The sequence below is a fragment of the Oryctolagus cuniculus genome, chromosome 2, assembly GCF_051225735.1.
Source record: "Oryctolagus cuniculus isolate XC-2025 breed Fujian yellow rabbit chromosome 2, ASM5122573v1, whole genome shotgun sequence".
Lineage (NCBI taxonomy): Eukaryota > Metazoa > Chordata > Mammalia > Lagomorpha > Leporidae > Oryctolagus > Oryctolagus cuniculus.
Genome location: NC_142868.1, coordinates 54,862,011 through 54,885,300, shown reverse-complemented (window position 1 = coordinate 54,885,300; position 23,290 = coordinate 54,862,011). Strand labels below are relative to the sequence as shown.

Genomic DNA, 23,290 nt, shown 5'->3' with positions numbered 1-23,290 from the left:
CCAGTGATCCCCATTGATTAGATGGATGTCCCAGCAAACTGTTAATAGATAGGCAGTAGAGAAATGTGAAACATGAGACATCAAAAATTCAAAATGTGGGGTTATAATTTACAGCAGTAGTTAAGATGCCTGAGTTTGAGTCTCAACTCTGTTTTGATCAAGCTTCCTGCTAATGGGAACTCCTAAAAGGAGCAGTTCATGACTGAAGTAGTAGGGTCATTGCATCCCAATATGGAGACCTGAAATAAGTTCTGGTTTCCTGGCTCAGCTTGGCTGAGACCTGGTTGCTGTGGGCATTTGGGGAGTAAACCAGTGCATAGAAGATAACCCACCTTTCTGCTTTACAAATAAATAAATAAATTTTGTATAAAATTTATTGCTCTATTCTTATTCATAATAATTTCTAACAATTCTTGTTGTTAATCCTAATGTCTCTTTTTCATCTATGATTTTATAGTTTGAAACTTCTCTATTTTTTTCTTAGGGGAGCTAAGGGTTTGCCAATTTAAATGATCTTTCCCAAGAACTAACTCTTTGTTTCATTTTGAGGATTTTGTGTATTTTAGTCTCTATGTGATTGATTTCTGTAATAAATTTTTTTTTTATTTTTTTTAACTTTTATTTAATGAATATAAATTTCCAAAGTACAGCTTATGGATTACAATGGCTTCCCCCCCATAACGTCCCTCCCACCCGCAACCCTCCCCTTTCCCACTCCCTCTCCCCTTCCATTCACATCAAGATTCATTTTCGTTTCACTTTATATACAGAAGATCAGTTTAGCATACATTAAGTGAAGATTTCAACAGTTTGCTCCCACACAGAAACATAAAGTGAAAAATAATAGATGATTTTTTAAATGATGATGAAATCAGATCAGACCTATATACAATGTTGTTGATAGGTTTTTTGTGTGTGAGAGGCAGAAAGAGAGACATAGAAGTAGGGAACTCCCATCCATCTGCTGGTTCACTGCCTAGAGTCTTGCCACACTGGAGGCTGGGATGAGACCTGCAGCCAGGAACTAAATCCAGGTTTCCCTGGTGGTTGTTAGGAATCCAACTACTTGAGCCATCTCTTCTGCCTCCAATTTGCATTAACAGGAGGCTGGAGTTAGGATGCAGCTGTGAGAAATTAATCCAGTCACTCTGATATGGAACGTGACTCTCTTAACTGATGTCTTAACTGCTAGAACAAATGGTCACTTAGTTGATAACTTCTTACATAAAATTTCTTTCAATTTATTTAGAGTACAATATATACTACATAGGTTTAAAATAGAATTTTTTTAAACTTTTATTTAATGAATATAAATTTCCAAAGTACAGCTTATGGATTACAATGGCTTCCCCCCCATAACATCCCTCCCACCCGTAACCCTCCCCTTTCCCACTCCCTCTCCCCTTCCATTCACATCAAGATTCATTTTCGATTCTCTTTATATACAGAAGATCACTTTAGCATACATTAAGTAAAGATTTCAACAGTTTGCTCCCACTCAGAAACATAAAGTGAAAAATACTGTTTGAGTACTAGTTATAGCATTAAATCTCAATGTACAGCACACTAAGGACAGAGATCCTACATGAGGAGTAAGTGCACAGTGACTCCTGTTGTTGACTTCACAAATTGACACTCTTGTTTATGGCATCAGTAATCACCCTAGGCTCTTGTCATGAGCTGCCAAGGCTATGGAAGCCTTTTAAGTTCACCAACTCTGATCACATTTAGACAAAGTTGTAGTCAGAGTGGAAGTTCTCTCCTCCCTTCAGAGAAAGGTACCTTCTTCTTTGGTGACCCGTTCTTTCCACTGGGATCTCACTCGCAGAGATCTTTCATTTAGATTTTTTTCCCCCAGAGTGTCTTGGCTTTCCATGCCTGAAATACTCTCATGGGCTTTTCAGCTGGATCCGCATGCCTTAAGGGCTGATTATGAGGCCAGAGTGCTGTTCAGGACATCTGTCATTCTATGGGTCTGCTGTGTATCTCACTTCCCATGTTGGATCGTTCTCTCCCTTTTTTATTCTATCAGCTAGTATTTGCAGACACTAGTCTTGTTTATGTGATCCCTTTGGCTCTTAGTCCTATCATTATGATCAATTGTGAACAGAAATTGATCACTGGGACTAGTGAGATGGCATTGGTACATGCCACCTTGATGGGATTGAATTGGAATCCCCTCGTATGTTTCTAACTCTACCGTTTGAGGTAAGTCAGCTTGAGCATGTCCCAAATTGCACATCTCCTCCCTCTCTTATTCCCACTCTTATATTTAGCAGCGATCACTTTTCAGTTAAGTTTCAGCACTTAAGAAGAATTGTGTATTGATTACAGTATTCAACCAAAAGTATTAAGTAGAACAAACAAAAAAAATACTAAGAGGGGTAACATATTAAGTTGCTCATCAACAGTCAGGGTGAGGATTTTGGATTGGGTTTTTGCTAGCTATTTTAGCTCTTTCAATATAACAATAAATTGTTTGAGATTTTTTCTGCTTTTATGGTTTAAGTACTTGTTATTTTAAAATTCCTTCTTTACTGCTTCTGCTGTTTCCATAGGTTCTGGTATGTTGTATTTGCATTTTAATTTGTTTAAAGAAATTTTAAATACAGCCTTTTACATACAGCTTATCAAGATTGAATCATGAAGAAATAGAATACCTAACCAGACAAATAATAAGAGATGGAATCCACTATGAAATGTCTTTTTTATTTATTTTTTGACAGGTAGAGTTATAGACAGTGAGAGAGAGAGAGAGAAAGGTCTTCCATCCGTTGGTTCACTCTCCAAATGGCCACTTTGGTGGGCACTGCACCGATCCGAAGCCAGGAGCCAAGTGCTTCTTCCTGGTCTCCCATGCTGGTGCAGGGGCCCAAGCACTTGGGCCATCCTCCATTGCCCTCCAGGGCCACAGCAGAGAGCTGGACTGGAAGAGGAGCAACTGGGACTAGAACCCGGTGCCCATATGGGATGCCAGCACTGCAGGTGGAGGATTAACCTTGTGAGTCATGGCGCCAGTCCTATAAAATGTATTTCATTAAGTGAAAACCCAGGTTCAAATGACTTCTTTGTTGAACTCTACCAAACACTTAAGAAGAGTTAATACAAATTATTATTAATAAAAAAAACAACAGTTTTTTTTTTTTTCCAACTGATTCTATAAGACCAACATTACCTTGATACCAAAACTGAACAAGGACAAAAGAATAAGAAAAAAGAAAGATACAGGCCAATATCTTCGATGAACATCAATGCAAAAATCATCAACAAAATACTGGAAAAACAAATGCAACAGCATACTAAAAAGATTTCGTATCATGATCAAGTAGGATTAATCTTAGAATGCAAAGATGGCTCAGTATTAGACACTATTTTCCTGTATTTTGTCTTCACAGATGCATAATCAAAGATGAAATAAAATGAGATTTCTAATACTCATTTTGATTATTTTATGACCAGCTAATATTGAAAAAAGTGAATGAAAAACTATAATCTGTCGTTGTGTAAAACTTGAATGGTGTTAAGAATCATGTTTTAGAAGTCTGCAGTACAGTAAATTTACATTAAACTTCTGTGGTAACTTAAAATAACTTCCACACATTTGTAACTCAAGGGGTTAATTAGTATTTCATTGGAAGAACACATGTATAAGTTAAGATTTCTGTAGCATAACTTGACTAATAACTCAAGGAGACTTAATTTTGTTCTTTTATAGAAATAAGAAATGGAAGGGGCCGGTGCTGTAGAGTAGTATGCTGAACCTCTGCCTGCAGTACCGGCACTCTATGTGGATGTTGGTTCATGTTCCAGCTGCTCTTCTTCCAACCCAGCTCTCTGTCATGGCCTGGGAAAGTAGTAGAAGATGGCCAAGTGCGTGGGTCCCTGCACTCATGTGGGAGACCCGAAAGAAGCACCTTTCTCCTGACTTTGGATCAGCTCAGCTCCAGCCATTGCAGCCATTTGGGGAGTGAACCAGTGAATGGAAGACCTCTCTCTCTCCCTGTCTGTAACTCTGTTTCTCAAATAATTAAATAAATAGATAGACCTTTCAAAATATATGAAACTTAAATCTATTTGTATCATTAATATATATTTCAAAAAATAAAGATGTAATGCAACCCAAATTCCTGACATGTAAGTCAGAAAATTGAGATATTAAAAAGCTAGAATTTAATAAGAATGATTAAGCTGCCTTTAATGACATTTTTTATAGCATTTAAAAGCATTTCCAATGTAGATCATGAGGGGAAATCCAAAATAAGAACAAGCTTACATCATTGGGTTTATCAGAGCCATCTCCAGAATACTTGCCTGTGTTGTGGTCTTATGAAGGCATTTGTTACCTTAGTGAATTTTCCATGGTTTCAAGTATGCCTGAGCTCTTCAACTACTGAAACCAATTCTGTCAGATCTCAGGAAAAGCCTCAACTTAACCATTACTTAGGGTGAACATAGAGAAATGAAACTATTCACATTCTCATAACCAGCACCTCTTCTAAGATCAACATGGGAAGAAAATAACCAGCCTATTTGTAAGTAAACAAGTAGAATCAAATGCCAGAGAGAGAAAAATGTCTGGATGAATAATCTCCCTCATCCCTGGCTTACTTTCACTATTACAAATGCATTTATTAAAGAAAAGATGGGTCTATCGGGTTACACACAGTCCTCACAGGTTTGAGGACCATCATGACATTTCTAAAGGACTTGGTGTCTCTGTTTGGATTCCTGGGATATTAATTAAAGCTTAATATCAGGGGCCAGCACTGTGGCGCAGCAGATTAATGCCCTGGACTTAAGCGCCAGCATCCCATATGGGCACTGGTTCTAGTCCTGGCTGCTCCACTTCCAATCCAGCTCTCTGCTGTGGCCTGGGAAAGCAATGGGGGATGGCCCAAGTCCTTGGGCCCCTTCACCCGTGTGGGAGACCTGGAAGAAGCTCCTGGCTTTGGATCAGCACAGCCCTGTCTGTTACGGCCATCTGGGGAGTGAACCAGCAGATGGAAGATCTCTCTCTCTCTGCCTCTCCTCTCTCTGTATAACTCTGACTTTCAAATAAATAAATCACTCTTAAAAAAAATTAAAGCTTAATCTCAGAAACAAATTCAGTTCTTTAGTGGAAAGTTCATAGGTGCTTTCAAGTACTTGGTGAGTATATATGGGTAACTTTCCTATGTCTTTTCATTTCACTTAAATTTGCTAATCAGTTAACATCTGAAAATGGTGTTAATTTTTTAAAAACACCCTAAGAAGAGTGAAAAATTCAAAAGGGGCAAAACAAAATTTCAAATAGCAATCAGAAATTATTTAGATTCCTAAGTTTAATATATCAAAATAGCTATAATTGTTTTTATAATTTGTATCTAAATATATTTCCCAGATTTGGCAAATCAAAGTATACAAAACCAATGAAGTTATGAACTTTTATCTGAAATTCAAATTTAATAATCTATTTTAATCTGTCAACCAGAACCAGATCTGTACAAAAGCATTAATGAAAAAGCTATATGTGTCGTTTTCTATGTAACCTTTAGTAATACAGTATGAAATATGGAAATATGACTTCTAATAATAGGAAGTGAGGGGAAGAGAACGTTGGATAGTCCCCATAAGCCATTACAATCACCAAAACACATGCTGTCAAATTATCCATTGCATATCCCCCACTGGCAGGCTTCAAGCTGAAATGAATGTAGATGAATTGCTGCCTTTTTCACAATGATATGAGACTTATCTCACTTTTTTTGACAGGGCCTGTACATAGCAAAGCTCTTAATGGAAGCTGAAATTGTCTTCAATTATACTGGATGTCTAAAGGTGGGTCAGCCTAGCTTTTTAAGCTCTTAAAATGTCTGATTTTTGTCGTTTACCAAATTAATAGTACTCTATGAACTTTTGTTCTCACTTAAAAGTTAAAATTTGGAGGCACATACTCTATACATTATGATTTTTGTTTTAAAAGATTTTCCACATTGGTTTGGAGATAAATTCACAAGGTTATGCATAAGAAGGACTCTGTTGAAGGGCAAGACAAGGATTGAAGCTGAGGTCTAGAGCAGCTTGTGAGAAATGAAAGGGAACTTTATTTTTATTTATGATCTTTTATTTAGCAAGTATTAATTAAGTATCCACTATTATATATTCTAGCTAATGGGTATATGCAAATGACAAAAACAGGCAAAAATAAGCCCTCATGGAGTTTGTAGTCTAATGTGGGGGAATACACACTGTACATTGGCTGTTTTAATTTGAATCAAAATTTGTTTGAAAGAAAAAAATCCTATTTCTTCTTCTTCTATCTATCAACTTTATCTTACTCTGTCAATTAATTGAATATTCTTGCGTCTTTTTAGGTACAATTTGTTTAAAGATAATTAGAAAGCATATATCTGTATAAATAATTTTAATAAAGTTCTGAATATTTGTATATGACAATGGATTAAATTTATTCTATATCTATCTCTCATCCCATTCTGTGCTATTAAGCTACTGACGATCAGTGTTAAAGAAAGAAGGGCCATCTTTTTCCAAATGTTAATAGATTCATGCTCTTAGAATTCAAAATTATAAAGGATCAAAATTTTTCAATCGAAGTAAATAGTATGTTTATTTCATGTAATGTAAAACTCTCCTAGTATCGCTCATGGATAAGTTCTGATCTTCTTTGTATTAAATCTACTATGTTCTGCTTTCTTGAATTTCTTTTTTCTTGGAAAAATCAAATAATATGTTAAAATATTAATATCACATTTTAAATTATTTAAAAACTTTCAGATGGCAGTAATGTAATAGATCATAAAGAAAGAGAATGTAATATAAGGAACAAGCTGCAGAAACTGAATGAAAGATCGTATGTAGAATTTGAAAGTTATTACTTTTGGCTACAACATATTTCAGTCTTTGGTAACTAGAATTGAACTTCAGTATTTTACATACTAGACTTGCTTTTTTTAAAATGACAGTCCAATGCACTGAAGTTCTACATTATTTAAAGTACCCCTTGCTATTCCCTTTCAATGCTATCTACTGATATCTTAGAGTTTCTGATAGTTATAGAAACACATACAATCCTGGAGTAAATTACTCACTTAACAGCAATAGTCTCTTTCTTATTTTAGCTACTTCTTTTCCTTCTAGGTGGAATCTACCTCATGATTCCTCCATGGATGGTGACTTAAGTTTAGGAATTAATCATCAGTTCCATGGTCACTAATAAATGCAGCCTCATGACAACTGAGAAATGGAGCTATTCATTTAGGAAAAGCACATCATCTATATGACAGAATTACAAAGTGTTGGTAGACTCCTTTAACATTTTTCATTTGAATGCAAAATTACAGGATAGTTTTGAAATCTTTCATATCACCATAGATGACAATAGTTTCCTATATATGATATGGCTAAAATCAAGGAAGTAGCCATTCAGCGGGCCTTATTTATTGTTACTATGGGTTAGCTGTGAGAGGGAATTGCCATGAGAAGAAAGTATACATGGAATATGTATATTGTTCTGAGCTAGTGGCTTTCAATTTTTTCCACTTGGGCATATTGCCTGCTACTTATGATACAGCTAGGTAACTGTAGATCTAGGTATTAGGGATCATACGTTCATGACACTTGCTGCTCTTTGGAATTTCTTTTCATTCATAAGCACTTTTGTGATAAGAGATGTGTACAGTTTTATAGGGCAACCATGTCACTTATGGGACTTAGGTAAATCAATAGAATTTTCATGCTAATGGACTCTTCTCATGCCTTCATGCAGCTATATAAGGATTTAGAGTAAAGAATAAAAACTGGGAAGTGAGATACACAGCAGACCCATAGAATGGCAGATGTCCTAAACAGCACTCTGGCCTCAGAATCAGCCCTTAAGGCATGCGGATCTGGCTGAAAAGCCCATGAGAGTATTTCAGGCATGGAAAGCCAAGACACTCTGGCAAAAAAAAAAAAAAAAAAAAAAAAAAAAAAAAAAACCTAAATGAAAGATCTCTGTGAGTGAGATCCCAGTGGAAAGAACAGGTCATCAAAGAAGGAGGTACCTTTCTCTGAAGGGAGGAGAGAACTTCCACTCTGACTACAACCTTGTCTAAATAAGATCAGTGTCAGTGATCTCAAGGGGCTTCCATAGCCTTGGCAACTCATGACAAGAGCCCAGGATGATTACTGATGCCATAAACAAGAGTGTCAATTTGTTAAGTCAACAACAGGAGTCATTGTGCACTTACTCCTCATGTAGGATCTCTGTCCTTAATGTGATGTACATTCTGATTTAATGCAATAACTAGTGTGGGGAGCAACTGAGACTAGACTAAATTACTGGAACTAGGACTAATTCTATGCATCTGATCTCCCACAATATGGCGCTGAGAGAGAGCAAACGACTTCTACCCAACTGCCTCGCCAATTTGACTAACAAGTGGCAGGAGCTGATCCTGCTCCTGATTGGAGGAGAGCAGCGTGCTCGGCGTGTGGGTAGCAGAGTTGGGGTTGGTGGAAGAGGACTATAAAGGAAGAGAGAGACAATATGCACCGGGGAACATCTGAGGAACATCTGAGCAGCCCCTGAGAGAGCCGGCCAGCATTGTGCCGCTCCTCCGCGGAAGCGGGGAAAGCGGTGGGCGTGCTGCCCCTCTGCGGAGGCGGGGGGGGGGGGCTGGCAGCTAACCCAGGATGGTGTCGTTCCTCTGCAAGTGGGGGAGCGACAACTAGTACTCAAACAGTATTTTTGACTTTGTGTTTCTATGTGGGTGCAAACTGTTGAAATCTTTACTTAATATATGCTAAACTGATCTTCTGTATATAAAGAGAATTGGAAATGAATCTTGATGTGAATGACGGGAAGAGGGAGCGGGAAAGGGGAGGGTTGCGGGTGGGAGGGAAGTTATGAGGGGGGAAGCCATTGTAATCCATAAGCTGTACTTTGGAAATTTATATTCATTAAATAGAAGTTTATAAAAAATAAAAAATAAAAACATATCAAGAAAAAAAATAAAAACTGACCAGTTAATAAAAATCCATATGTCCAGGGGACTCCCATTATTTTATCATACCACTGAGAGTCATGTTGCTAAGGCATCTTTTGGATATATCTGTATTACTCTGGAGTTACCTTTATTCATGCATATCTTACCTTACATAAATATGTGTGACAAAGTGGCTTTGTCTGTATGCACATACACAACATCTTGGCGCAGATACTCTGTAGCAAATGTGGGTATATATAGAACTGGACTGGAAATGTCACATGCTCTATGCCTGGGCTCTATTGGACATTATATTAAAGTCAATGCTGCTGGGGAGGAAGCCTTATTGCTAAGAGAACCTGAGGATGGAAGTCAAAGCTCCAGCAGAGATGATGTTTGACTAAAATTTAAGAAACTCATGCTGATTCATAGTGATTATTTCTCTGATGATTTAAAAAAAAAAAATTGGTGTTGCTGTTTAGCATTTTTCCAAAGGTCAAAAATAAGTGTATGGAACTAGGAATCGGGAAATTGCTTTTTTTCTGTATGTAGACAAAGCTTTTCTGACTCCAGTCTCCGACAGCTACTTCCTTCATTACCATTTCATGAAAATTATTCATGGCACAAAATGATTTTCCTCTGAGCATGCTGCAATGGTTTCGAGCTTGAAGCATGAACTTATTGGAAGCACTCATGGATTAATGGGCTTTCCTCTCTCTATATTGGGGGGCTGATTTTTTCCCCAACTCTTTTCACTTTGAAGATCCTTTTTTGAAACTTAAAAATAGTGAAGTCATATGTTGTTTCTATAATCCTGCTTCATATCCAATCATTTCCAAAGTCCCAAGACCTATATGTCACAATCTGGACTTGAATTCAAGATTCTGTCTTCAATTACTTGGCTCAGAGCTTCTTGTTGTATTTCTGTTGAAGGAGTCTATAATTTTATGACAATAAGTATTGTAAAAAGAACAGACACATAAGCAGATCAATAAAACATAAACCTCTTCTTCATCAAAATTTTTATTGAATTCTGATGCCTGAAGGGTGGGTGTTTGTTCAGAGATGTCTGTGTCCTTTATCAGACTGCTTGTTATATTCTTGAATCTGCTGCTGACTGCAGCACCCTGCTAATGCGGATCCTGGAAATCCTGGTGATGGCTCAAGTGACTGGGCTCCTACCACCCACTTGGGAGACCTGGGTTGCCTTCCTGGGTCTTGGTTTTATCATTCGCCCAGTCTTAGACTTTTATGGGCATTAAGTGGATGAAGAAAATGAACCAGCAGGGCCGGTGCTGTGGTGCAGCAGGTTAAAGCCCTGGCCTGAAGCACCAGTATTCTGTATGGACACCGGTTCTAACCCCGGCTGCTCCTCTTCTGATCCAGCTCTCTGCTATGGCCTGGGAAAGCAGTAGAAGTTGGCCCAAGTCCTTGGGCTCCTTCACCCACATGAAAGACCAGAGGAAGATCCTGGCTCCTGACTTTGGATTAGCTCAGCTCTGGCCATTGAGGCCATCTAGGGAGTGAGTCAGAGGATGGAAGACCTCTCTGTTGCCACCTCTCTCTGTAACTCTGTCTTCCAAATAAATAAAATAAATATTTAAAAAAAAGAAAATAAAAGAAAATGAATCATTAGATAAGTGTGTGTGCCTCTCTCTCTCTCTCAAAAAGAAAAGAGAAGGAGGAAGAGGAGGGGGAGGGGGAGGGGCAGGGAGAGGGGGAGGAGTTATTTCAATTGGCAAAACCAAAAGAAAAAAAAGTACTCAATGTGAAAAAATATGATTAAATTTCTTTAAAATCTGAACTGGCTCCATTAAGTAGGAAGTGGCCTTAATAATCTTGCATAGAATATTTAAAAGCCAAAACTACAAATGATAGAACTACAGTTCATCCCAGATATAAAATTAAACTTTACTTTGTCATAACTCAATCAGCTTCTCAGTTGCTAGCACTTAGTTGTTGTTTCAAGAGCTACAACGTTGGTGTCAGAGCTTTCCTGGATGTAAAATAGCCACTAGTGTATCAAGCAGCCTATCAATATGTATTCCACATGGAAATTTTTATCTGGATTGTGGGAAGTAAGGTAGAAAACAATAAAAAAAGATACACATGTATTTAGTATCTACTCCAATGTTAGACATTTTTCCATTCACTTCTTCCATCTCCAGCCTCTCTCTGGGCCAATATAACTCTCATTTTCTTTTCTTTTTTTAAATAATATTTATTTGTTTATTTGAAAGGCAGAGGCAGAGGCAGGAAGGGAGGGAGAGAGGGAGGGGGAGAGGGAGAGAGACAGAGAAAGGTCTTCCATCTGCTGGTTCACTCCTCAAATGGCTGCAATGGCTGGAGCTGTGCTGATCCAAAGCAAAGTGCTAGGAATTTCCTTAGGGTTTCCCACGTGGGCGCAAGGGCCCAAGAACTTGAGCCATCTTACACTGCCTTCTCAGGCCAGAACAGAGAATGGGATTGGAAGAGGAGCAGCCGGGTCTCGAGCCAGCGCCCATATGGGATGCTGGCACTGCAGGATGGGGCTTTACCTGCTACATCACAGCATCAGCCCCCCTCATCTGTTTAAGATATTTGCGTCATCAAGACCCATCTCAAAAATGTCTTTCTTCGGGTGAAGTGAAGCAGCCTTCTTAGGTTATTTAATTCTTTATCCAAAAGATGGAATCAGACGCTTTCCAGGAGCCAGCCCCAAATCCATTAAGGCATCCCAATAAATTCTGTCTTACATCAGCCTGTGAAGCTATATGAAACATATTTAACTCTGTTTTATGATCCATTTTACTACTTTGAGGACCTTTCAGGATGTTAGAAAGACTGGAGAACTTTCTGATTGGCCCCCTGCAGCCCTGAATGCCATTATGGATGCTGGAATTTGTGTATTCAAGTCATGATTATTTTTATGAATTCTCTAATTCACTAATTCACTGTGTGTATATACACAGTGAAATTATGGTTCCTATTATTGTCCTGATCCTAAAGCAAAAATAGGTAATAAATTACATCCAATTATCTGGAGTGTCTATATAATTGTTGTATAATTTTATTAAAGATAGTTATCAGAATTGTTTCAGTTACTCAGAATTATTCATCTGAAGAAATAAAAGAAAAAGAACTACAGATAAGAAGAAATTTGAATACCTAGACAAAAAAGTTGTACGACTGTCCTTTGATATCTGAAGAAGATTGGTCTCAGAACTCTTTAGGATACAAAAATCTGTAAATGCTGAAATCTCTATTACAAAATGATGTAGTATTTACATACAAAATATGCACATCCTTTGTTTACATTAAGCATCTCTAAATTATTTATATTACCTACTGCAATACAAATTATATGTAAATATTGTTTAGAGAATAATAACAAGAAAAATTGTATATGTTCAGTACATTCACATTTTTTAAAAAATATTTTCAGCTCATTCACAGTTAGTTGAAACTGCATGTGTGGAACATGCAGATAGAGAGAAAAATGTATGTTTTGATTCTCTTTAAACCTTATTTAAGCATATAAAATTAACACATTGTGTGACTTTGGACTTATTATTCTGAGACTCATCTATAAAATATTAGACTTGTATTTTTACCTACAAATCTCTCATCTTAAACATCGTAGCATTCTAAGATAGAATTACTCTGTAGTTGATAAAAATATTCAATGCTTTATTAGGAAATTTTTGTTATAATGTATTTCATAAAGAGGATGAATGTGATTTTCAAAACTTGTCAGCTTATCAAAAATCTTGACTGCTGAGAGATACTGATGTTGAGATTGTTTTCCAAGCAAGTATATAATTCAAAATGAAGGTAAAACATTATAAGGGTTTGCTTATGCTTTTTATGCATTGTGTCAAAGCATTTATTTTTTAATTAAGAGAAGATAGATCATTGAGTGTTACAAATTGCTGCATGAAACCCAGAACACTGTATTGTTAACACTCTCAATGAGAGGTTCACTGACAAGAATTATCATAAGCCATAACTTTTTATTTCATTAGAGAAAGTGATGCATGTCCAAGATCTGAAGCCCAACATCCATAAAATGGTTTCACACAAATGACATCCTATTCAAAATAGCTATCTGCAAAGAAAATACATGGGATATAATCTGCCATAAAATGAACTGTACAATTTATTTTTCTTGAAGAAGTCATGCCTTTGTGACAATGGTGAGCTGCAACAGTTTTGCTTTAAAAAGAAGCATCTCTTTTCTATGCCAAACCTATATTAAGTCAACCATGTAGAATTTTCCTCCAGAGTAAGCAACTGGAAAGCCAGATCAGCTCATCCACTACCTGATGCTTTCTTCTGTCTTTTATTGCATTGGTTTAAAACATGAGCCTACAATAAATTTTTAATCCAGGGATACAAGGATTTTAAAATTAAGGATTAATTTATGTAAAATTGTCAAATTCAGTCATTAATGTCCTATTAAAACAGCAATTTCATATCCTTCAAATGAATATTTAAAAAGAGAACAAAACTAAGTTATGAAGTTCCTTATCTAATTTTAATTTAAAATAAAGTTGAAAATAAAATATTAAATAATTTAAAGCTACTCATAGAATACAAAAATTAATAACTCCCCAATTGACTAAGATACATGTAAGTATCTTAGTTTTCATGCACTTTAAAGACAATAATGTGTGGGGAGCAACCTGGACTGGACTGAGTTACTGGAATTAAGACTTATTCTATGCATCTGCTCTCCCACAATATGGCGCTGGGAGAGGAGAAAACAGCTTCTACACAGCTGCCTCCAGTTCAGCCAATAAACTGTAGGACTTGCTACTGATTGGAGGAGAGCAGCGTACTCGGCGTGTGGGCAGCCGAGTTGGGATTGGCAGAAGAGGACTATAAAGGAGGAGAGAGACGGCATGCACCAGGAACATCTAAGGGGAACATCTAAGGGGAACACCTGTGCAGCCCCCGAGAGAGCCGGCCGGCGGTGTGCCGCTCCCCTGTGGAAGTGGGGAATGTGGCCAGGGGGAACCGCCCTTCCACGGAGGTGGAAGGGATAGTAGCCAACCCGGGAAGAACCAGCAGCAAACCCGGGGAGGGCCGAGCAGACGAAAGAACAGTGCAGGGTCCTGTGTCGTTCCTCCACGAAGAGGGGGAGCGACATAATGGTGCCGTGACTCGAATAGGAAGCCTAGGCAGGGTTTAGTGTCGTTCCTCCATGAAGAGGGGGAGCGACAATAATGGTATCTTTTGTTTGTCTCATTCATTTAAGTACACAAAATACTCTTCAATGACAAAGGAAAGCAAAAAAAACCATAACTTTCAACAATCAGTATTTGCTCTAATACTATATGTGATATCTAACATGCAGTCCAGCTTGGGCTTGACAGTGGAACTTAGATTGTACCTCTTCCTTCTATTACTTCATTCTAATTTTCCAAAATACTTATACTTGTATTTGAAATTTTCCAGATGTATTGCACTGCGATTATGACATTATCACTATGCACATTAGATTTTGTTATAATTATGGTTAAATATATTAAAATACCTATTTGCATCTATGTATTCTAAATATAGATTCTAAACTAATTAAAACAGAAAAGTTCAGGTAATTGAGATGTATTTTTATTTTCCGTAGAAGACAGAAGAATATTTCCCCATAAGAACATTTTGCAGTTTCCTGACTTCATGTTTTCACTAAGAAAAACATGCACCTTCAGTGTATTTCAAGATCGTTTATCCTAAACTGTAAGATGGACATCTGCTTAAAATAGATATCTACTAGAATAAAGCACTGCTTTCGTAATCACAAGTATTGTCAAAGTCTATGTGCCCTCAGTGCACTCCTGCAAACCTGGGAGATTAATCACATTTGTACTTTAGAAGAAAAAGGAGAAAATAAAATGCTACTCTAAACATGAAGTAATATATCAACAAGGATATATAGCTGTCATTATTTTGTCAGAAAAATTCTGTTGTTTATGTAGACATCTACATCATACAAGATGGAGCTTTTAATTTAAAGTAAGAGGAAGAGAAACTCCCAAAGTGCTTGTCTTTTCAGACAGATTCTACTCTAAACAAATTCTACCAGGGAAAGGCAACACTCGTATTTTATGAATGCAGTAAGACCTTTTTATGAGTTGATATTATATTTTGTAACTTCACGAACTTTTCTCTTGCATACCATAGGCTCATTTTCTCTTGACTTTGAGAGCATATTATTATTTACATCCATGTTTATGACACAGAACAGAGTTCCCATTTCCATTACAACCACAAATGTTACAAATGGTAAACAAAACTGTTCAATTGAAACTATTTAGGGTGGCAGGGTCTGGGGACCTGGCGGCAGGCGCTATGTCCTGCCGGGAAGGTGGCAAGAAGAAGCCCCTGAAACAGCCCAAGAAGCAAGCCAAGGGGATGGATGAGGAAGATAAGGCTTTAAAACAAAAGAGAGGAGCAGAAGAAACTCGAGCTAAAGACAAAGGCAAAGGCGGCGGGGAAGGGCCCCCCGGCTGCAGGTGGATTTAAGAGACCTGGCAAAAAGTAAGCTGTTCCTTGTGCCTGAAGTGATGATGCCCTTGATTGCATTCCTAGCTAAACATCCCGAATCCCGGCCATAGCATAAATTTGAATATTAAATCTAAACAATTCCAAGATTTACTCAGGGTGACTAGCTCTTGATAGCTCTGAGACATAAAAATCACTTGTCTCCTGCTCTCCTGGAGTATCTAATGGAATACTAGCACTAAAATACTTTTGTCAACTGTCATCACAGAATCTTCACATTCACTTTAGTGTTAGGATTTCATAATAGAAAATAGAAGTGCACTCCCATTCTCCAGCTATCATACCACCATTTCACATGGATGGTGTCCAAATTTGAATTGTTGGAAAATGTGTGCTGATGTTTTGCTTATAGAAGCTTCCCTTAGTGTTTCTAAGGGACTATTTACAAAAAAAGCAATTGAGATTAAAGACTTGTTTATATCCTTTGTGAAATCATTTAAAATATCCTTGTTTTTCCTGTTTTTTAAAGGTTTATAAACACTTTCAACTATGTGAACAGGCTGGACATTTTCATGGTAACACAGATCTTTATAAAGACTCCTTTGCACTATTATCATATATATTTGGTCTTTTTTTTCTCTGTTTCTGAACCTAGCATAAAATTATTGAATGATTCCAAAGCAAAATAGATCTATAAAATGTTAGAAGACATCATTTATATGGTAAAGAAGGAAAATTGGCAAGGGAAGGGGTAATGGCAGTAACCTGAAATTAAACACAAAATGCTATAAAATGAGCTCATAAGAATGCAAAGCGTTTACAAGTTTGTGAAAATGCCAAGATCCATCACAGGAATCTAACAATAATGAAATAATGTAGAGGTCCTTGACAAACATATAAATTCAATATGAATTACACATTAAATAATATAAACAAACAAAATTCATTCCATAAAAACCTGCATAAGGAATAGGAAGGTTATTTTTTGAAATTAGATAATTTATGCCCCTACATTATTCAGTTTAGCTCCAACTCCACTTTCGAAAACATGACAGGGATTTTCAAATTTTACTTTTTGTAACAACTACATGTTGATCAGATCAAAATGAAGACTCCAACTATTCTGGCTAAAATTCTGAATTTCTAGCAAGTATCACAATGCTGCTGATGTTGCTAGTTTACAGCCCATTCTCTGGGTAGAAAGCATATAGACTAGCTGAGAAAGAAAGACCTGGATTTATTTAAAGTCCCTGGCATTGTGACTTAGGAGAATTTTTCCCTCTAAGTAGTACATAGAGAACTATAAATCTTTGTGAAACTCAAATTTTCAACTATCTACTTTTTCTGACTAGGAAGTTACAGACAAGCAGAGGCAAGAATGAGTGTGGTGTGAATGTCCTGTGTTTGTGTTTCTGTGTCGGGGTGCATGGTAATACCTTCATATTAGCATTAAGGAAAGTGTGTCAGCAGCTCTTCTGTGACTATCCGCAATTTGGAATTGCATTCATCTGAGCACACAGAGTTTAGAGAATTGTCAGGTTCAAATATACCCTATCTCTGAGGTTAAGCCTCAGCTTATTTCACACATTTCAGCAGTTTCCATGTGGATGCTGTTAAGGTTGCCTGGAATTTGGAGATAAGCCTGGGATTAGTCCTGCTTTAAAGTCATCATGAAGCCTTGTTATAGGCCTCAAGTTAAGTTGTTAAATGTATTTCTGAGAGCTTACTGCAGAAAAAAAAAAGTCACATTCACTAACTTTCGTAAGCTTCAGAAAGCAAAAACACAGTGGTAGTTGTTGAAAATTTACCTGCAGGCCTGAACCTTCATGTTTTTATACATGGTAAGCTTATGTTGTGAAGCTAAAATAATATTCTGTATACCAAATTTGCCTTAGGAAAAATATCTACACTAAGAAAAGTTTGATGGGATACTCACTTTATAAAAAAAAACATTTTAAGAACTGGGTCAATCCTATTTGGACAGATGTTTAAAAATCATTTGGTAATAATTTAGAAATATTTTATTATTATTAATGTTTTAGTGTTTCTCTTTCTTTATTGGTATGAATCCTACTGTTCAAAATTTGCCAATCACAATATTTAACAGTTGTTGGAAATATGAATTCTGTTGATTTTACTGGTGCTAATAATATGAATAAAGCATTGACTTTCTATTTTTTTTCATGGGTAGCTATTCTAGTGACCTTGAGGATATAAAACATAAGACAGTAATATTTGATTAAATCTTGTTAAAAATTTATTGCCTTTGGCCAAAAGACATTGCAGAATATCCAGAAGAGGAATAGCAAAATGATGATAAATTGCATATGGAACAGAATTGGAATTGGTATGTATCCTGAAAATAAATTTAGAGTGCAATGCTTCAGAAATAATTTCCTAAGGGAAGCCAACAGACTTTCTATATCCTCCTGTACCTTAAAATTTGTCTAGTCTAATTAATCTGATTTTTTAAAGGGTTGGTGGAAATGATTTTCTATGCCACAAGATTATGTTTTCTGAAGCTGTCCAAAAAAATTATGTTAATTACTGTTCTTAACAGCACAATTATATGGATATATTATAAAGAAGGAAAAAAGTTTCTCATAGAGGTTCTGCAAACAAGAGACATCTTAGGAAAGCTTTTGTTTTGTAGTGGTAAAAATTATCTTAAAACATAATATGTTGAACATTTGTGTAATTTTGGTGGGTAATATAGTTTCTTTATTATTTACTTAGAACTTTATTTTATTTCAACAGTTGATCATGTCCAACATTTTTAAACATTAAAACAATACAATTTTTGCAATACAGTATGAGTTACCATAGTCTTCACAAGTCTTCTAAGCGACTGCTGTTGTCTCTGCAGACACTTTAGTGGACTAGATTTGATTAAATCAAGAGGATCTCCTTAAAGCCTATGGAAACTATATGCTATAAAATTGGAGAGTATTTGGTGGTGAGAGCAATCACTCTGCTATGTAATTACCAACCTGTGTCACTGACCCATCCATGATCATTCTCCATCATAACTTCTCTCTGAAGAGTCACTATCGTTCTTCCCATTTTGACCAAATGTCTGAGACATAAGAAGTTAATTTAGCCAATATCAAACAGGTAATAGTTGTGTTGGAATTCTGACCTGCCCAATCTGTTAAATCTTTATATTCCCCATAATTCAGAAAGCAGAAGAAGTGCTCCATAGTTCCACTCAAACACTATAAAACACCAACTAATACTATCAAAAAAGATCTTATAATCCAAAGAAAGAATTGGCAGGAGGGTCTTTTCTATTTCATATAACTTTAATATTGTGATGTATTATAAAAGATTAGAGAACTATTTTTATCATTTATTCTTTCCAATTCACTTTTATGTTTGATTATAAATTAATACTTTAAACTTGATGGCTCACAGGAGTAGAATACCTAAATGAAAGTTTTATTTAAGTATTAAAATAATGACTATTCTTCAAAATGTCCAATAAAAAGCTAACAAAATCACCATTATTATTCCAAATAACTCTATTCCTGTTGTTCTACTTCACAAACATTAATTACATTGACAGTTTGCCTATTTCCCAGCTAACATCATATACGGAAAGTCCATTAAAGTTGCTACTGTACCAATGATGATATGATAAAATGAAAGGGCCATTATTTTCTCTCTCTCTTTAGAGACATTCAGTTCAAAAATACCCTATGAGAAATATTCAACAAAACATACTCTATAAACTACAATTTCTTATCAAATATTTCTTACTATGTTACTGTCAGGTCAAAATCTGCTATAACAAATAGTTTACCAGGGCAAAGTTAATCATGCAGAAAATCACTAAAAAGAGAAACTGCCTTATTTCTCCAGATACTAACCAAAAATACCATTCATTTAATAATCTTCATCTATCTTTCTATTCTTTTTCATTTTTTTAAAGAAAATTTAGTTTTAACACATTAAGTACCTATTTTTAGTTTGAGGTAAGAGTGACTATTTTTGAAATAAGTAGCCTCAATTAGAATAAAAATAAGTGAATGTTCTATTTAAATATTTTTTAAATCTCTGAAAATTTCAGTTTTAGGTACTGCTCTTATTATTTGGTAGTACTGAAATCATACCTTCCCAAAAAAACAGAAGACAAAACACTCTTTGGAATCAAACCTAAATGATCAAGGCACTAGTTGACATTTTAATTGATTATTGTTGAACAACTGCATCTCTGTCACTTAAGCTCCAACAACACAAACAGATGTTGAGTAACCCTGAATTGTTACTTAGAATAAGTCATTGAAAACCAGAACTCTGTTTTAACAAATCCACAAAATTAACACACTGGGAAATCTTTCACAGAATTTTTGAACACTATGACAAAATGACATTTTTGCAGTAAATGAAATTCCCCAAACCTCAATTAACCCATATGATCTCAAGATGAATATTCTTTCGAGACATAAGAATAATATTCAGATCTTTTTACTGTCATTCTTTCTTAAACACAGGTAAGTAAAACTTCTTCATACAATGAAATATATGGTAGAAAATTATATTACCAACTACATGAATATCATTAGAAAGGTTTCCTTTTTCAAAAGAAAAATCCAGATAAGAGGGGCTTTACTTTCTCTGCATGTTAACAACTCCTATATTTAGACACAATCTGCCTTATGAAATCTTACTCTCAGGAAACTTTCTGTAATATTATTCTCCTGTCTTACAAACCAAACTATGTTTTATCAACTGGGTAAAAATATTAAAACTTCTGTCAAATTTTCTAATACTCTATACATCAAATTATTTTTGTTGTTGTTCAGATAGGATACAATAACTAGTACTGCCAAGCAAATATATGTATTTGGGTCTCTCATAATTTCTAATATATATGAAGTAACACAAGCACAGCCTGGATAATGTGCCATACTGGTAAATAATAGAGTAGATACACTTTTCAGAAACAGGAACAGATTTTATAGCTCTACTTCAATGTCTCACCACTCACGTGTAGTTACACTAATATATTTTGTGATGCTTGTCTGAATCTGAAAGTAAAATCTGAGGCGTTTTGCCAACTCCTGTCTAATTTACAACAGAAATAGAATGCACAGTTCCCCAGACACCAATAGCTTCTCATTAACTTTTTTTTCTAATTAGCCAGTGGTTTCTGTAGTTACTATATAAATAAAACTTTATAATCACCTTTTGGATAGAATCAGAAGAAACACTATCTTTTTTAAAAAGCCCTTAATTATTACATGGTGATAACAAAATCAGATAAAGTGTTCTCAACTTTGTCTTACCTCTGTCACTGAAGTCATCTACTAGAATGATTTCTGCTATCAGACTCTCTGGAGTTCGGTTAATTATACTGTGTATAGTCCGCAGGAGTGAAGTCCAACCTTCATTATGAAATGGGATAATGATGCTGGTGTTTGGCAGTCTTTCCAAGTACATCTTGTGCTTGCAGCTGGAGATGATGAAGGAAGAAAAAATAGCTAAATGAAATGCAAAACTATTGTATATCTTATATTGTTGTTTATTCACTGTTATCAGACAACTGTAAAAACATGACTTTGCCTAATACTTTCACAGCAAGAACTTGTACATTGTAATAGTTATTCTCTTCATTCAGAGAATTCTTTAATGATACCCTTTCACTTAAATTTTAATGAAACAATTATTTTATTCTCTTTTGTATTAGAGGCTCAGATATGTCAGGATGAAGAAATGTGCTCTCCTTAAGGTACATTTTTCCATTGTTATGAAATAAAAATAAGGGTAAATTATAGGCATTAAAATTGTTTCCACTGAGCACATGATTAAGGTTTAGATTGCTTTTCTGAAGTTTTAAAAATTTAACTTCTGTAATAATTATGCTTTATTAGTCATTTTTGATTTTAGTGTTTTTTATGGTTCGACAGTATTTAAAGCTATAGGGGAGAAAAAAAGAAACCTATAGGCTTTCAATGGAAAAATAGAACACTTAATACTAAATAATAATTTAATAACTATAACCACAGAGTAAGAAATCCAAACAAAGACATTATCACAATCCTAACAGAAACCAGAAAAAGAAACCTCAGGTTGGTATTTTCCATTATGCAATAATCCAAGAAGCCAAAATGGAAAAATTTTTTTCATTCTATCCTTCTATTAATTAATTTAAAAGTTATCATTTTTATCAAACAAGTTAATTTGATGTTTCTAAAAGCAATAAATAAAGTTGTGAAAACTATCTACATCAGACTATGATGTTGGCATAAAGATGCTGTAAAAACATGGAATTCATTTTAGGACAACTTAAATGACAAAAAAAATATAAAATGAATTAGATCTGTCAGTAATTTCCAAAAGTGTAGCAAGGCTGGTAATTTCACATATAACATACAGATTTGGAAAAGAGTACTAATATAGTTCAGTATATTTGGTCATAATTATATAAGATCATCATTTCTCTGAACAAAGCTAATAGCCCAAAATAACTGTGCTTCATATATCAATAATAATAATCACACCTATTGTACAAACCATCATATTTCACAAGGTTCTGAGAATCCAGTAATATTTCTAAGAGGAGAAATTACTCTTTAAACATTACGATAACAAGTTACACATATCACTATCTTATTAATTAAACAGTAATGGCTTTCAGATGAATATCCAATAAATAATCAATAGGTTATGACTGTCAAAAGATGTCTTATAGTCATGACCAATCCAGTCAGAAAACTGGCAGGCAGAAAAGGATGCAAGACTAATCATATGCAAAAAGGTTTTCTCTCCAAATTTTCAATAAATTTCTACCTGCATGAGCTCAAATTACAACTACACATAAAGTGTGAAATACCTTCTACTCACTCATTTACTCATCCATTCATTCAAGTCACAATGTTTTTCTGAGAGTTTGATATAAGCCAGACTCCAAGGTAGAGTTAAAACATTGAACAATACCTAGTCCTTCCTCATATACAGTTTAATGGGAAACAGACTAACAGGCAATTGCAATTTTAAATGACATTGATAGTGTAGATTCAAAAGTTTAATGGAGTGCTAAAAGAATATTTCTGTGTCCTTTGAACCAATTTGGGGGAATTATTTTAAAAATTTAAGGGTTGAAGTTGGCTTATGGAAAACAGGTTTAAAATATATTTGGTAATAGAATTGACATGACTTGATAACCAAGAAAAGTTTTTTAAGATTTCTCATGATTGAGCGTAATCAATCTATCCAATGAAATATAGACTGATACAGGAAAACAGTGTGTGAGGTTCACATTTCAGGGTTTCAAGGATTAAGGGTGAAGACAATGAACCCAATTTTGTCTATGTTATGGTTGGAGTGTCATATCATTATCTTATAAAGATAATTGACAGTTTATATTGTAAAAATTAAAAGAAAAATAAGAAAAGACTGAGGGAAGGTGGGATTAAATGAAGGAGAAAGGGTAAGGCAGAAAACATCATTAGGATCTTAAAATTGTATATATGATATACATGAAGTTGGTTCTCTTTTTATAAAGGAAAAATTTAAAAAATCAGCATCTGGTATATAGCATTTATATGTCTATATATATAAAATGCTACATGTTTATGTTTATCTTTTACCTGTTAGTCTATCTATATATGCATATAGTTCAAGATAGATGTGTTTTGTTTCAAGAAGAGGCTTGTGAATGACAGGCTCTAGCAGATGATGTCTTTGCACCACCAACATCCCCTTAGTCCACACCATTCCAGTGTGAGCCAGGAAGATCCTCTTTTGAGAGTTTTCCCTCATTTCTGCACAAAAGGCAGATCATATGTTCTAGAGGAAATTAATACTCCTGGAGCAAGTAGCAATAAATGAAGAATGGG

General features: G+C 35.4%; 1 protein-coding gene and 1 pseudogene across 1 annotated transcript in view; one reads left to right on the top strand and one right to left on the bottom strand.

Moving 5' to 3' along the window:
* The window catches only part of GALNTL6 (polypeptide N-acetylgalactosaminyltransferase like 6), a 1,246,993-nt gene that overhangs the window by 712,103 nt on the left and 511,600 nt on the right, over positions 1–23,290 (bottom strand). Inside the window, exon 5 of the mRNA XM_002709470.5 lies at positions 20,738–20,904. Within this exon, the coding sequence (XP_002709516.1) occupies positions 20,738–20,904 (167 nt within the window). The remainder of the gene's footprint in view (positions 1–20,737; positions 20,905–23,290) is intronic.
* LOC138848790 (translation machinery-associated protein 7 pseudogene) lies at positions 15,297–15,489 on the top strand (annotated as a pseudogene).